Raw genomic sequence first — 15,221 nt, forward strand, 5'->3', positions numbered from 1 at the left:
TGGCAACAGGGCCCAGGCAGCTTCTCAGGCAGGGGAGAGTCTGAGGGACTGGCCAAAGCAGCAAAACTTGTTAAACACAGAAAACACCAGGACAGAAGGTGGAGGTCATGATGTCAATGCTTGAAGGACTCAGTGAAATAGGTAGCACATTGCTGATGTACATTTAGAGATGGTGCACTACAGTGATGTAGGCTGTAATGTGATGTCATTTTGTACAGCCAATTGCAATCTTTTATTTTATTTTAGATTCTGTGCAATTGTTTTAGGTATTCAAAAGATTTCCATTTCTATTTAGCTTCGTGCCCTACTGGTTTCCTGTTCATGTAAAAGTGCCAATGTGAAGAGCAAGAGTTGGTGTGGTATTTATGTGCTTGAGAGTGACTGTGGGAATGGTTTTTATGTCAGCATCTGAAACTTCAAGGTGGACAGCAGAACATGTTTGACAGTGGAAAGATGGAGAATAAATCTTGTGTAGCAATTCCAGAGAGTATATTCTGGGGACGATGAAGTAACTGAGCTTTTCTCTGATTTTCATGGCTGGTTTGCCTTAGGGAGAGAAAAGCTTGCAAAGCTGTCTGCTGATGTCTGTATAAATACTGGCAAAAAAAGTGTTCTTTCAGTGGGGATCGTGTCATATACAGGTGCTAGCAAGTTGCATAATTGAAATGTTAGAAGAAGAAAAGAATTTCAAATTTATAGTCACAGTGGATGTAACAAAGATCTTTTCTTTGCTTCACCTTCTTGTGACAATTTTTAGGAGTTTTGGCATTCTGACAAAAATAGACAGATGTTAAACTGAAGAATAAATTATACTTTCAAAGAAGGATAGCAGTAACACCCTGTGTGTGTTAATCTCCCCTACCTGAAATCCTATTTTGGTTCACATTGAAATTAGGGGTTGTGGTAATTACTGGACAAAATTGCATATTAGTTGGGAAAAGGCTTGAAAATCTCAATAAAACAATCTTAAAGGAAATTTGCATATGACAAAAAGTTAAAACTGAGTGGGAATTTTGAATAAAATATTTTTAAGAAACTGTAAAAACTGGGTATTTCTTTGTTCATTTTACATTCAGATCTGATTTATGCATTAGCAGTCAAAATATTTGGTTACTGTACCTCATGTAACTGTAAAGTAACTTGTTCTTAAGTGACATTTGTGTGAAGAGCATAATTATTTTAAATGTGGAAATTTTGTTGTTGTTGCACTTGCTACAGAATCTTCTGTGATACCTTGAACTTTAAACCATTCACAGGGAGGATTTTCAACCTTAATTTTGGATTTTTGAAGTAACATTTCTGTGATAACTTCATCGTACTTTTCAGTGATCTGTATTTCTTGATGTAGCTGGCTTAAGAGAAAATATGCTGGAATATGTTTTTCCTTATTTAAATAGGTGATTTAAATACCTTTATTTAGTACAAAATCCTTAATTATTAATCACCTAATTTAATACAGCGTTGATGTATAGTAGAAATAACTTTTGGTGAATTATAGAAGTGTTCAGTAAGAGAATATGAAATTAATCATTTCAGTCAATGGCCTTTCCCAAGAGGAAAGTGCCCCTCAGTGATGTGTTTGTGGAAGTACAGAGAAAAGCATAATATGATAATATGATAAAATTTTCAATTTGAACATGCTTATCTAGGTTTGAGAAGTATTTAACATGGAAGTCTAGAAAGAGCATTTAAATGTCTTCCAAAAAATGGAAATACTTAGACGAAAGTGTTGCATTACTCAAACTCTGCAGTCTTTTCTGCACACATCCCTGAAGGTAATTAAATGCTATGACATTGCTAAACTCTGGTGATTCAGAAGCAATCTTTCATTGTAGTCTATTTCTTAAACTTTTCATGCCTGGACTTCTGTGACTTGCACCCAAATCTCAGTTCAAAGGCAAAACAGTAGAAGGCTATTCCTAGTTGTTTCAATTATATTGCTAATCCAAATATTTGTAGTGGTGATGCTTTCTGTGTAGATGAAGCACTGTGTGCTTTATTTTTTCTATGAAATAAATGATTTGCCTCAAGCTGGTTTTTGCAAGCTGACATATTTAAACTGACCCATTTTTAGATATGGAGATCTGGCACTGCTTTGAAATCATGAGTGCAAATTAGTTGTTGGGGTTTTTTTTCGTCTGAAGTAGCCTGCAGTATGCCAGTCTGCCTCTCCAATGAGTGCTTAGTGTGGGACAAGAGATTCTCATGAGACTGTGAGGGGGCAGCTGGAGAAAGCAAAGGATGCCATTTCAGGTAAAACTCCTCCAGCACTGGTGGAGACCCGTGGCAGTGAAGTTACTACAAACAAGCCTCTTGAGTCTTTTTATTATCAGATTGCTGAATTGCTGGGCTCTGCTTCTTTTGGGGAGGAGGAGGTTAAGCTCTCTTGGTTTTATCCTCCTCCTCGCTTTATGTTCCCAGTTGCTCTATTTATAACAATGTGATATATACTTTTGATCTGTAGGGTAGGTAGCATTATCAGTTCTCCACTTTTATAAGTAAAGGATCCCTAGGAAGTGCTGTATCTGCTTTTCAATGAATATTCAAAGGCTTTTATTATAGTGGCTTTCACTGAGAAGTTAAGATGTAAATATTTTTTCCTGTATTTTAGATGAAAGTTCATTTGTGTGTTCTATACAAAAGACTTGTTATACAGAGAAGTGTAGAGGAAAGAAGAGTAAAAAAAAAATCCAGGATAAATGAGCAGCTGGGTAGTGTTTAGATATCTGCCAGGTTAAATCATGGCAATAAACCACTGGATCCACTATTCCTAAGATTATGATTATGGGTGACATTTCCACAAAGCAGCTGAATGGATCTAGAAATCACAGTTGAACTTCATCCTGCCTTCTGTGCGTTCCTCCCTGTTCTCTGGCACTCATTAATTGCACAGTGAATTAAATTGTTTAGAAAATTGATCAAACAGAAGATGAATGTTTTTGGGAGTTCTTGAGTTTGGTGGTATTGGTTCTTTTCAGAAAAGGGAACAGATGAAAAACAATTCTTCTGTTTTAGCTCAGCATTAGGCAGCTCATTTGTGCTGTACAGGGTGCCAGTGGAATGTGACCAGAGTTGGGGATTGCATTGACAGGCCTTTGCCCTTTAGCAAGAGCGAGGCTTTACATTTAGCCTTTAGACTGTATAGATTGGGGAGGGTGAAAACAAGCTGTGGCTCATTGAAAGCTCAGAGTCCAATAACTGGCAGCAGCTTATTTGTGTGTGCTTCAGTTTCCAGAGGATGCTGTGAAAAATCATCTCGAAGCTCGCACTCCTTTAGGGACTTAGTTGTGGCGTAAGGCATTTCCGCTTGTTTTGTCCCAGGTTTCATTTTGCTTCATTAGTACTTGGGATTAACCTGATGGTTTAGTTATAAAATCACATAACAGGAAATAATAAGAAGTAGTAAGGAAGCAATATAAAAAATAACAGGAAAGAAAGTGTTCTATATGGGCTGTTTAAAAGAAATTACAAGTTTATTTATTTAGTGGAATTCATTGATTGGTGGTTTTACACTCTGAAAACCAAACCTTGCACTGTATGCAAAACTGGAAAGTTTAAGTGCAAATATATTTTTAGTTTTTCAAGAAAGTAATTAGTCAGGCAACGGAAATAGCAATAAAGCAAGACTTCAGTTTGCTGCATGTTTGGAAGCTTTTGTGCCTTTCTAAGTTTGTCTTTTGAGGATATGTTATCCTTGCATTGACTTTTCACAAGTCAGGCATTCGATGTATCTACCAGTTTGGTAGCTACTCCCCGTTTTCTTACTACCTTGCTTGGAAATTTCTGGCCAACAGGGGATGGAAACATAGTTTTTTAAATTGTGTTTTGTAAAACAAAGATGTTCCTTATCTCTAGAACAAAGTAAAATATAATTGCCCTTGTAGGATCTTCAGTAATCACATCTGTTTCACAGACAGGCTCATTTTGCATTATGCGTTTTATTTATTCCAGCTTTGAAGTTTGACAGCGGATTGTTAGAGTTAATTCACGTAGCAATAAAAATTGGGAGGTCATGCAAGGCTGTTACTTTGATTGTTGTATCTCTGCTGCATTAAACCCTTGAGATCTTTACTTGTAGGAGAGAGTTTGTGGTTATCTTCTACAATGTCCTAATCAACAGTGCTTGCTTTGCTTCATCTGAACTCCTGCATTCAAATTCAACCAGTGTAAGTCTTATTTCAATAGGAATGCCTTACAATTTAATTGAGTCAGTGCTGTAAGGAGTTCCATTGAATGCTTGTAGGTTTGAGCCAGAGAAGTCTCTGAAGTCTCTCATGCTTAGTAATTGCTCATGGGTTTGAGCAGCTTTAAAGACCAAACTGCATCCAATTTCTGCATGAAACTTTGAAGACCAGTTGTTGAGCTTTTGCTGTTCAGAGTAATGTTAAGCTACTTTTATTTTGTAATAGGTTGCAGAGAACCTATAAAGCACTTACCTTGTTAGGTTTAAGGATCATGCTGGTTTGGTAATCTGTGGGATTTCATCATATTAATCTTCTTTATTTTAAGTAATTGTTTCTGTGTGCTGGTAGAGGCTAGAATACTTATTTACATGCTAGAATCACTACTAGTTTATATGTGTTTCCCCTTAAAAATTATTTTCAATCAGAATTAATTTTAAATGGAGTTAGCCCCAAGAAATATAGTCAGTATTGAAAAAATAAGATGCATCTAATACTGTAAAATAGAGAATAAACTAACAATGGCTCTCCTCTGAATCCATTCAATAAATATGCCTTTCTGATTAAGACATAATATCTGAGATGATGAGGAGGTAGTATTCTGCCTAGCGCTTCTGTTCCTGTTGTCGTTCTGCCTTTTGTTTGACAACTATTCTGTTTTCCATAGTCCTCACATGCTTGCAGCCTTCCAGATTTCCTGAATTTAAAATGAAGGAAATTGTCAGAAGAGTGATTTTTGTCTTGTATTTTATCAAGTAAGTTTTTGAAACTGCTTTACCATTGTAAAATGAGGGAGTGTATGGTTTAGAAAAATGCTCAAAACAAATAATAATGAAATAAATTAATTTTTAAAAGTAAATTTTAAGTCCTATTGAAATTCGTCTGTGTGTCCCTTAATATCCCTTAAAACAATGCAATAGGGAATTTTAAAGCTGTACAAAAGAATGAAGCAGATGTAGGAAATTAATGCAAAACTTCCTTAGCTAATCTTGTTAGGATTTTACATTACTTGGACTAATCTATACTCAAATTTTACCACATTTTTTGTGTGCCAGCAGCACACTTCTGAGAAAAACAAGTAGAAGGAAGCTTCCAAACCCCACAACAGTGAAAGTATTTCACTCTGATCGTTCTCTTTGTCCTGTTTATCTTTATAAATTCTTTATCAGGCAGCAGCTTCCACGGTTTTGCTATGCCCTCACGTTTTGCCCATCTTTACGTCTTCCTCTGCCCCTACTGTTCTTCATCCATGTCCTTGACTGCACTGGCAACTTATCATTAGAAAAATAAGTTATAAGCTATTTTTGTTCTTCTAGCCCAGAGTCTTGCTTTGCCTTTAATCTGTCTGTAAATGGGTATTCTGTTGCCATCTCTAATTTGGAAGAGGTCAAGGTTAGAACACGGTTTCACAGGAGGCTGTGGTCTGAATGAAAACCTTACTGACAGCTGCTGAAACTGAGGTCTTCTCCCACTGTCCAAATTTCCCTCTTCCTGTAGTTTCGTGTGTGCTTCTTTTTCCCTTGCTTTGTCCTAATATCCTTTTCAAGTGCATGTTTGGTTTGTTAGAGAGACAGAAAGAGAAGTCAACAAAATGGTGTCATTTTCATACGTTTTAGTAAACTAACTTCTCTCACAAAAGAACCTGACGAAGATTTGTGTTGGCATAAGGGCAGAAGTTTGGGACAGTGGCTTGGAGCAATGATGCAGTGAAGTTGAAAGGAAGGGTAAGCTGAGAAGAGCCATAAATGAGAGTGGAAGGAGAAACAAACCCCTTGGGCTAGTTTAAGAGAAAACAGCCCAGTCTCATTCAAATGTTAACTTGTAACATGTGGAGCTGAACCTAGGGTGCCCAGTGCCAGCCTTCTCTCTCTCTTGGACATCACCTGCATGCCAATAGCCACTGGTATATTAAACAGGCAGTACGTGCAGAAGCAGAAACAAAGCTGATGATGTAGGAAAAGCACCAATAATTTTATTTCTTTGTTATGTCGCTCAACTATATTTATATTTTTCCTAGAGTGCATATATTTTATATCTACTGCAAAGAGTTTTATACTGATGAGCAGCTTGACATAGAGTATCCTCTTAGCAGTCTTGCAAGCCAAGCTTGTAGGGCTTTTTTTTTTTTTTTAATTAGTGTAATTAAGTGTGATAGCTATTTTGTCTTTGCATTAAATTTGTTCTTTTCTTGTTTTCCGCATGCCAGCTGAGCAAATATTAATTTAAGTACTTCAGTGTATAAAACCATGGTTTGTTACTTTGTTGGTTTTTTTTAATAGAGGCTCAGCCCCTCTCCAGATACCCAGAGTGGATAGATTTGTCATTTACTGAGTCTCCCCATCAGTGAATTACTGTCAGTGAACCTTTCAGGAAAGTCATCATCTTTCCAGGAAAGGCCTTTAGAGGACTTCTTTTCTTTCCTCCCCTTTTCTAATGACAATGCTTGAAAGTTGTAGGACTCTGACTGTGCTCCTCAGCACAGTTTCTGGATGTATTTTTCTGCCGATCTCAGTAGCCACAGGGAGTATGGTTACACAGTTACGAGGGCTGCTGGGGGGTAAGAGTTTCCTTTGTACTTCCCCTGCGTCCTTTGTTCACAGGGGTGATGCTTGATAATTATCTCTTCTGTGCCAGGGTGTTTTTATTTTTATCGAGCTGTGACAGACTAGTCTTCCACCAGATTTTATTTCCCTCCTACACTCATGCAAACTTTCACATGATGCTTCAAAAAAGCAGCTGAGAAGCCAAGCAAAAAGCAGGGCTAAAAGTATCAAAGGTCTCAATTAATTCAAAACTTCAAGTTATGTGTTACAGTTTGCTGTATGCAGATCCAAACATTCTTGTCTGAAAAAGCTATTTTCACAGTAACAGTTTCTAATGGGGTCTGTGGTCTACTAATTTTTCCAAAAAAAGTGTTTTCTGGACTAGATCTAGTCAGTACTTGCTGTCCCTACAGATGCTGATTTAAAACAACTGGTTTACCCTGTCTAAGATGTAAACCGAGGATGTCAGTTCACATCTAGTCGTCACCAAGTGCCACTTGGAAAAGGTTTGTCACTGCTTGCTCTGCAGGAGGACAGACATCTGTCCTGGAGCTCTCTGCTGTTTATCAAAGTGTTGCTGGCAGTGGGCAGGTCTCTGTGCAGTGATTCCCTCTGCAGGGAAAATTCTGAAATTTGCTGTCAGAAAATACCCACTAGTGTTTGCTTTAAAAAATCACTGAGAATACCCTCCAAAAAAGATACTTCTTGTAATATCCGAGGAAAGCTGCTGCCTGAAGGGATACATCCTCAATTAAATTAATTAAGGAATCTGAGCAAACATGAGGGATAATCTTTTTCTGTGTTCAGTATTTGACAATTCTAAAAGTAGTAACACTAAAAGTGTTTAAAATAATATTGACTTAATGTAGCAGTACAAATACATTTGTTATATAAGCATGCAAATATAAAATATATAAATATGCAAGTATATTTCTACTGATTTTTTCACAATTTTGAGTTAAGATCCATGTTTTTAATTTGAAGGCACATTTCATAAATTTTTTAATAACTCCAGAGAAGTAAGATTTTTTCCCCCCTTTTTTTAAACAAATGTGAAGAAAAAAGGTCTAACGGTATCTGGTGGTTCTTGTTTGGTTTGGATTTTTTAGATTTATCTCACAAGTATTTCAAAACCTGACTGGATGTTTTTAAAGGAGATATGTCATTGAGCTCTCTGCGAGCTCATGTAATATTATATGGTCTGTGCATAAATCAGACTGTATTGAATGGTCCTGCCCAGACTTATTGTCTGAATCTCTGTAAGGAGCTGCTGTAAGAAACTGGTTTCTCAGCTTGAAATAATTTGGTAATTGGTGGAATATGACTTGTTTATTATTCCCAAAGATGCCATCTTCAGTCTTTTCTGCATTATTGCTGAATTAATTTCAAGTCAAAGGTGGTAAAATATATGTTGTTAAACCTTGAAAGCAACTTTAGGCAAAGCAGATTAACTCACACTTGCTTGTTGTGAAGATTATACAGGGCTTTGAGGGTGGGGATTTTCACTGCAGGTGGACTTGGTTCAGCAAGGCAGAGACAGATTTTTCCATGCTTTTTTACTGAGAACTTAGCTTTTCAGCAATGTTAGGCTTTCTTAGTATTTCAGCACATCAATTTTTTCTTTCTACCAGTTTTGTGTGCAATTACTGTTAAAAGGAAGCATGTTAGTCATGGCCCTTAGTTTCCATCCTGTGAGCATCAGTGAGAATTAGTGTATGTAATGCCATTGCTGGTTTTGTGTTGGCAAGTGTCGAAATAGTACTGTGCCTACTGTGCTACCCTGAGATTATCTCATGTTACCTTTCACACACATAGAGCTCTTGTTTGGTCAACAGACTTCAGCACAGTTGCAATTTCTTGAGTACATGTAATGAATAATGCAATAGAAGAGTGAGAGAACTGTGCTATATTTAGTGTTCATTAATGTACACATTCCCTCTAATCCTTTTAAAAATATGTTCTTGCAGCCTGTTTGTACTCTTCTCTGAGCACATTACAGTGGTTTTGATTTCAGTAGTCCTTTGTGGCAAGAAATAAATGGAGCAGTAGGACATTCATGCTGTATGAAAGCTTCTCTTTGACTGTTCGTCCTGACTGGCTTCTCCTGACATGAGAGGAGCAAAGCTTAGAGCTACCAAGGCTTACATCTTGCTGCTGCTTCCTTTAGCTAGTACTGGTTTCAGAAATCTGGGTCTTTGAAGATTTCCCTAAAAGCATACCTTTGAAGGATGTTTCCTAGCATTTCAGCGGTCTATTTTTTGTGTGAAAACCCGGTATCTCTTGGGCCTCGTCTTTTTTTAATACCCAGGTATCTTTTTAATCTTTTGTAACTTGTTGCACCTGTAGCATTGCATTAATGTAGGGAGAGATGATTTCCACTTGTTATGTGTACACCATGTAATACATATGGACTCACTGCATTCATGAAACCCTCTAGGTTTGGTGAACCAACCAGGTATTTTTAATAGGGTTATGCAGGGAGATAAATGCTTTGTACGTGGCAGCTGGTATGAAAAGCGTTTCCATTCTCTCCCCATCCTGTTGCAGAAGTGATGGACAGTGGAGCTGACATTGTCATCACTTGCTTAGAGTTAACATTCCACTGAGGTTAACTGACTTGCAGTGCAAAAGCTTTCACGTCTGAATCATCATTTCAGGCAGTCAGCAGAAATAGGGAAGATAATGTTAATTAAACTTGATGAAGAAACTTTAGATGAAGCCCTAAGGCCTAGAACTTGTTGATTTTTGACTTCTGTTTTTAGGCTTATTTTATGACTTCTTATGCAGACATCAGTAGTACATGAAGCCATCTTGGTATTCTACCCACACCTACTTAATATAAGAGCTATGAAGAGAGTCTTCAGCCTGTCTGTTTTCTAAGATGGTGCTGCAGTGCTTCTGTAATGTCCAAGTGTTCATATCCCTTCTTTTTGCAGAACTGTAATGAGATACTTATATTTGTGTATTGGTTGGATTCCAGTCTTTCTGTCAATTTTGATTTAATCATGTGTGAAGCACAGAGGAAAATTTGCTTCAACTGTAATCCAGTCTTAAGCCCTGTGTGTATATTGTAAATCTGGTACGCATAGAGCTGTTTTTGCCCTGGTCATGGGCTGTTGATGTTGCCATAGACATGCCCCTGGATTGTTTGCTCCCAGTGTGTTGAACTGTCATTTGCATTCTTCTTACTTTGTAAATGAGTAAACAAATTTACTAACTTACAAGAAATGGGTTAAGAAGGAAAATCAGTAGAGACGTTAAAATACTGATATACACCAAGACTGTTAAAGGAACGTGTTGCATGTTCTTCAGCACCATCTTTCTGGTGGATGATAAATCCATTTTATAGACTTAGTTATGTATTTCAGTGTGGCTTATTTCTTCATGTTATGGGCTTCTTCAGGTTATTTCCCCTTTCCTCTCTCTGCCCAATTTACTTTTATGCAATTGGGCAGCAGGTGAAGAAATATATAAGCTTATTATGCTGCGATAAAAATAGTTTATCTTCTTATGTAAATGAGTATTGCATATAGTGAGGTCATTATTATGCTACTTGCACCTTTATTGTATTGAACATGTTATGAAAAATTGCAGAACACATAAACAAAAATTTCTGCTTCAAGAAACATTCCATGGCAAGTAATGCATCAAGAGAAGAGAATTCTTAATATGTATTTATAGAGTTAAAGAGTTTTTGAGAGCAGGTTGCATTACGTGTTGCTGATTGTCGACTCTTTTTCTTTTTCCAGTTGCCCGTATTTGTCAGAGAAGATTACGCCTGCTATACCTGCAATTGGTGGGATTCTTTTCTTTTTCGTGATGGGGACCCTGCTGCGCACTAGTTTCAGTGACCCTGGTGTCCTCCCCCGCGCAACACCAGATGAGGCAGCAGATCTAGAGAGACAAATAGGTAACACCGAAGGTCTGTTGTCTCTTCGCTTTCCTCCCGAGGGTGCGTGTGCTGTGTGAAGGCAGTGTGCTGCTCTGCCCGTGGCAGGAGTTACTCCTACCTTGCCACAGTGATTGTTCTGCAGCTGTAATGTCTGGTGGCGTTGCAGTGATTCCTGTGGAAAGATGATTGAGCGGTTCTTCACCAAGAAGTAAAGTAAACAAAACCCTGGCCTTTTACAGTGATAGTTATTACTGTAAATACTTCTCAGCAAGTCTGGTAGAAATCTCTCTGTGGTACATAAGAGAATACTTTTTTAAGTGTTTTTGACAAGAAAGCTGATATTGTAAAAGATCTACAATTGTGTGTTTTTAAAACAGTGTATTCTCAAAATTTAACTGAATTTATGTTATTTATACTGCAAAAGAGTCAGATAAGTCTCCGTGTTAATATACAGTAAAAATGTTACTTTTTTTTTTGAGTAAAGCCAGCATAATTAAAGTATAGAGCTGGATTTTAATCATTCTTGCTTAGCAAGAGCACTGTTAAATAAATTCTGTAAGTGGGACTTCTACCGGTACAAATATGCTGAATAGATAACATGTGCCACCTGGATAAAAGAACACAGGATGAGTTTGCAGAGCTGCTTCATAAATAGTGGGTTTGTGTGCTTAGTAAGCTACTCAACTTTACTAAGAGGTGCTATATCTGCTTTGGTAGTCAGTGGAAGTTACTTTTTTTTTTTGAAGCAGTTTCAGGGAAATGCTCACTCATGTAATTGAAAAGACAGGTAACAGGTCTGTGCAAGCACAAGAGAAATACCGGCAGCATCCTTGATGTTTAATACCACAGTACAGTCCTAGGCTTTTTATGATAGAAGTATTAAAACGTTTGCTATTTATCTGAATTTCAGAAGTGCATAAAAATATGGAAAAATATAATGAAGCATTGTGTGGCACCTTTTTGTAACCAGTGTTATGGTTTATTTTTATTGATCTCCTTCAAGGAATTCTTTACTTAGAATAAAGTACCACCTTCAGTGCAAAACACAGGTACAGGTTCCTGTTCAAGGAATTGCTTATTTGCCCTGTGTTCACAGAAACATTGATCTATGTCAGGAAATAAATTATTTCAAATAAGCAGCTCACAACAATAATTTTATGTTGTCATCTGTCAGAGTTTTGGCGAAATACAAAACTAAAAATACAAATTGAATTTACTAGAGGGGACAGTCAAAATATCCTGTGTGCAGCAATTTCAGAACTTGTGTTTACGAATGATAATTATTTTTAAATGGTATTGCATACTTGTTCACAGGTTGAGGCTGCTGAGCTGATCAAAGCCGTGGTCTTTTCCTTTTCTTCAGCAGTAGCGAAGGCAGTACTCTTCCAAGAAGGGCCAGTGGAATATTGAAGTGAGGAGTTACAGTAGCAGCAAATGTGGAGACCCCAAGCATGAGGGCTTATGGCAAGTGTAATAGAGGAACAAGCTAGGTAGCTATAAGAAATCACTCTGCCCTAAAATTGTGATTCTGGATTCAACAATGCAAGTGGAAAGAAACATTTCTGTACTGTTACAGTATGGGGTTTTTTATGTGCCCGTGAGAGGTGTATCCTAGTGGAGTGGTATCCATGCAGCAGGAAAAGCTGAATGGCTCCTGCAGCTGAAAAGAAGACTAGATTTTCCAAAACTATCATGCAGGCTGGATTCCCTTGTAACTTGCTGTACCTTTCAACTTGAGGTGCCTTCTAAAGATGGGGTGTAAGGTTAACAAAAATTTATTTTAGACAAAGAAGTTCTTCAGATAACTCACCTAAAAATAATGCCTTTACCAAATAGTTTCTTTGCTAAGATGTGTTAATGTAACACATCCTATCTGTAGCTTTTACTTTCTTGAAATCATTCTTAGATACTTGAGTCTTACCCTGCCCTACTGGTCTCTTTGGGAAGCAGCCTACCAGAAATTATTACAGATGCACTGAGAAACAGTTGTGTCCTAAGACAAGGAATTGTGATTTAAGAATGCTATTTTCAAGTTCTCTTGAAATGTATAAAACTTTATTTTTTTACTTTAGAAAGCATAGAATAGGATGAGCTGATTAGGAAGAATGGTTCTCAAAATAAGACTTTCTAAAGAAACTGACAGTACTTTGTCCTTTCAGGTGACTTTCTGGGAACAGGGTGGTCATATCAAGAGCAAAAAATGTTTCTACCTAGGCTATCAGCCTCCTTCAGATGAAGAATGGGGACTAACAGAGCTGTGATGCTGCTGTTTCTACCCCCTGTGTGCAGGAATAGAAAACAATCATTTCTTGAGAATTTGCTGTGTTCTTAGATAAAGTGAAAGAACTAAAAAAAAAAAAAAATCCAAAAAACAAAAGGAATTGTTTTTCAAAAATACTATATTTAATGCAAATCATCAAGCTTTCCTCATACAGAGGAAGGTTGGGAAGTGTAATAAGAGGCCATTCTGACTGTATTTGATTGTGGGAAAAAAGATAGTAGTGCCAGAAGTGGAGATAGTTTCTAAAGGTCTGTATAAAAGGATGGCACAAGCATATTGGGAAACACAAAAGGAAAATAAAGTCAGTTACAATCAGCAAGGAGCAGTAGAAAACAACAGGACAGGTTCTTTTAGAGGTCAGAGGAAGAAAGAAAAGCTGAAGGCGTGCTGTGTAATTAGGAAATGAGAAATAGCAGAGGACAGTCTGTATGATTCAACACTGCTTTGATGTCAGAAGATAACTTGTGTGCTTCTTGATAGCTGATAGAAAGAGAAGAGAGAAAGTAGTTGTAGTTTAAAAGTCTGTTAATCCACAATCCTGTATCTTTATTGGTTTATCTAGTGTTCTGCTTTAATAGAAATCTGTCAATTCTATCACTAGAAACTGTTCTCTGTCTGGAAAGACACGGTACATGATCAAATTATAAGAATTGTGGCTGTCAAAGGGTTGGGGCTTGTGGTTATTTAAGTCTCAAAACAAGCAACAAACAATTTCAAGAGAAAATTGAGTGTAGCCAATCTGATATCCTTCATTGAAAGAGTAACTGTCTTGGTGGGAAAGCAGAAGATCTGCTTAATTTTTCACTCTAATTAAGCTCTTGATGGTGTCCTGGATAGGATTCTTTCTATATAAGTTTAGAAAATAAGTTCTAGATTAAATTGCAGCAAAGTCAGTAAGTACCTTATCAAAAAGACACTCTAGCAGCAAATGCTAAGTGCTCAAATAGGACCTTTCAGAGACTGATTGTGGGTTCATGAGGATTTATGCTTAACTCTGAAGTTAGTGCTGAGATGGAGAAATTTGCAATCACTGGATATGATTTTTTTTTTAATGTATTTTAAATAGTTTGAGCAGTGTTCGGGAAAAACCACAAAATGCATGAGTACAAGTGGAAATCAAATACTAATGGAAAGGGGTCCAAGTGGTGAATGGTGCAGGAAGAGGAGACTTGAGTGTTATTTCCAAACAGATTGGGTTAGCACTGTGATATGACAAAAAGGAGGAATCCTTTTTGGGGCATGTTAGAAGAAGAGTGGTTCCATGAATCAGAAGATTTTACATTCTTGGATACCCAGTGACGAGGGCTTAGTTAACTGTCTGGTTTTCTACAACATATGTAAAAACTCAAGAGGAAGGCAGCTAAACAGAGAAGTCTGGAAAACAGGACCTGTAAGAATATTTAACACATACATGTATTTGGCCTAAGAATGAGGAGAAGCAAAAGTCTTAAAATACTCTAGTTTGCTGGGGTTTTCATATAAGGTAATAGAACAAAAGCAACTAGATGTATGAGGGTTATATAATGTAAAAATAACTGAGGGTAACTTTATTTACTATAAAAGTGCTATAGTTTCACTGAAATGCAGCAGGATTTTTTTCTTTCTTTAAATGCAACATTAAATCTACTGATTTCTACTTCAATTATAACTTCCATTAAAATGAAAAAGTAATTTTTTCAGGGGTACCCTAGTTGTAATTACATTATTGTCATGATGCATGTAAGCATGGCTTCTGCAATCACACAAAATATTATATTGAGAGGGGCTTTTTCTTTTGTGGAAACACAAATACTAAGAGCAGCGTTATTTCGTAGCCTCTTTGCAGTTGCATGTCTTTCTTGGAGTTACGTCAGTGTTAAGTCACTTCAAGTGAAAAAATTGTGAACTTCTGAATATGAAGGCTTAGAAGGATAACTCAATCTAGGAGAATGAGTTTTGTAAGAAGGAAAGCATTTCTCCAGTTGATCTATAAAAGTTTAGCAGTTCTTCCACAATATCAATCTTGGTTGCATCAGGTAGGTGATGCAGATAATTGAAAAGATGGTCATGGTAATTATCATTCCAGCCTTAAAATGCTTTTGATTTTTCTTCAGGCTGTCATAAGTTATGTGCATCTTCCTCATTTAATCTGTACAATTAGCTCAGGCCAGTCCACCGGACAGCCTCTGCTTGCTTTTGTGTTTTCCAAGCCCTGAACTCAATGTATGAGCTACACCAGCACACTATCTCTGCAAATTGGCTGTCTAATTTATGCTGATGCTCAAGACCACATTTGAGACTCCTTCAGAATTCCTTACCTGTCTTTCTTTTGTTTTGAAATGCAC

At 37.1% G+C, this 15,221-nt stretch overlaps 1 protein-coding gene across 2 annotated transcripts in view; it reads left to right on the top strand.

The window, feature by feature from the left end:
• The window catches only part of ZDHHC14 (zDHHC palmitoyltransferase 14), a 94,091-nt gene that overhangs the window by 42,091 nt on the left and 36,779 nt on the right, over window positions 1-15,221 (top strand). The window contains exon 2 of one of the 2 annotated variants that reach the window (XM_084203611.1): window positions 10,474-10,646. In XM_084203611.1, coding sequence (XP_084059737.1) covers window positions 10,474-10,646 — 173 coding nt within the window. The remainder of the gene's footprint in view (window positions 1-10,473; window positions 10,647-15,221) is intronic. The other variant, XM_084203612.1, reaches the window with a different exon arrangement.

This window comes from Fringilla coelebs, assembly GCF_963513975.1.
Source record: "Fringilla coelebs genome assembly, chromosome: 3".
Classification (NCBI taxonomy): domain Eukaryota; kingdom Metazoa; phylum Chordata; class Aves; order Passeriformes; family Fringillidae; genus Fringilla; species Fringilla coelebs.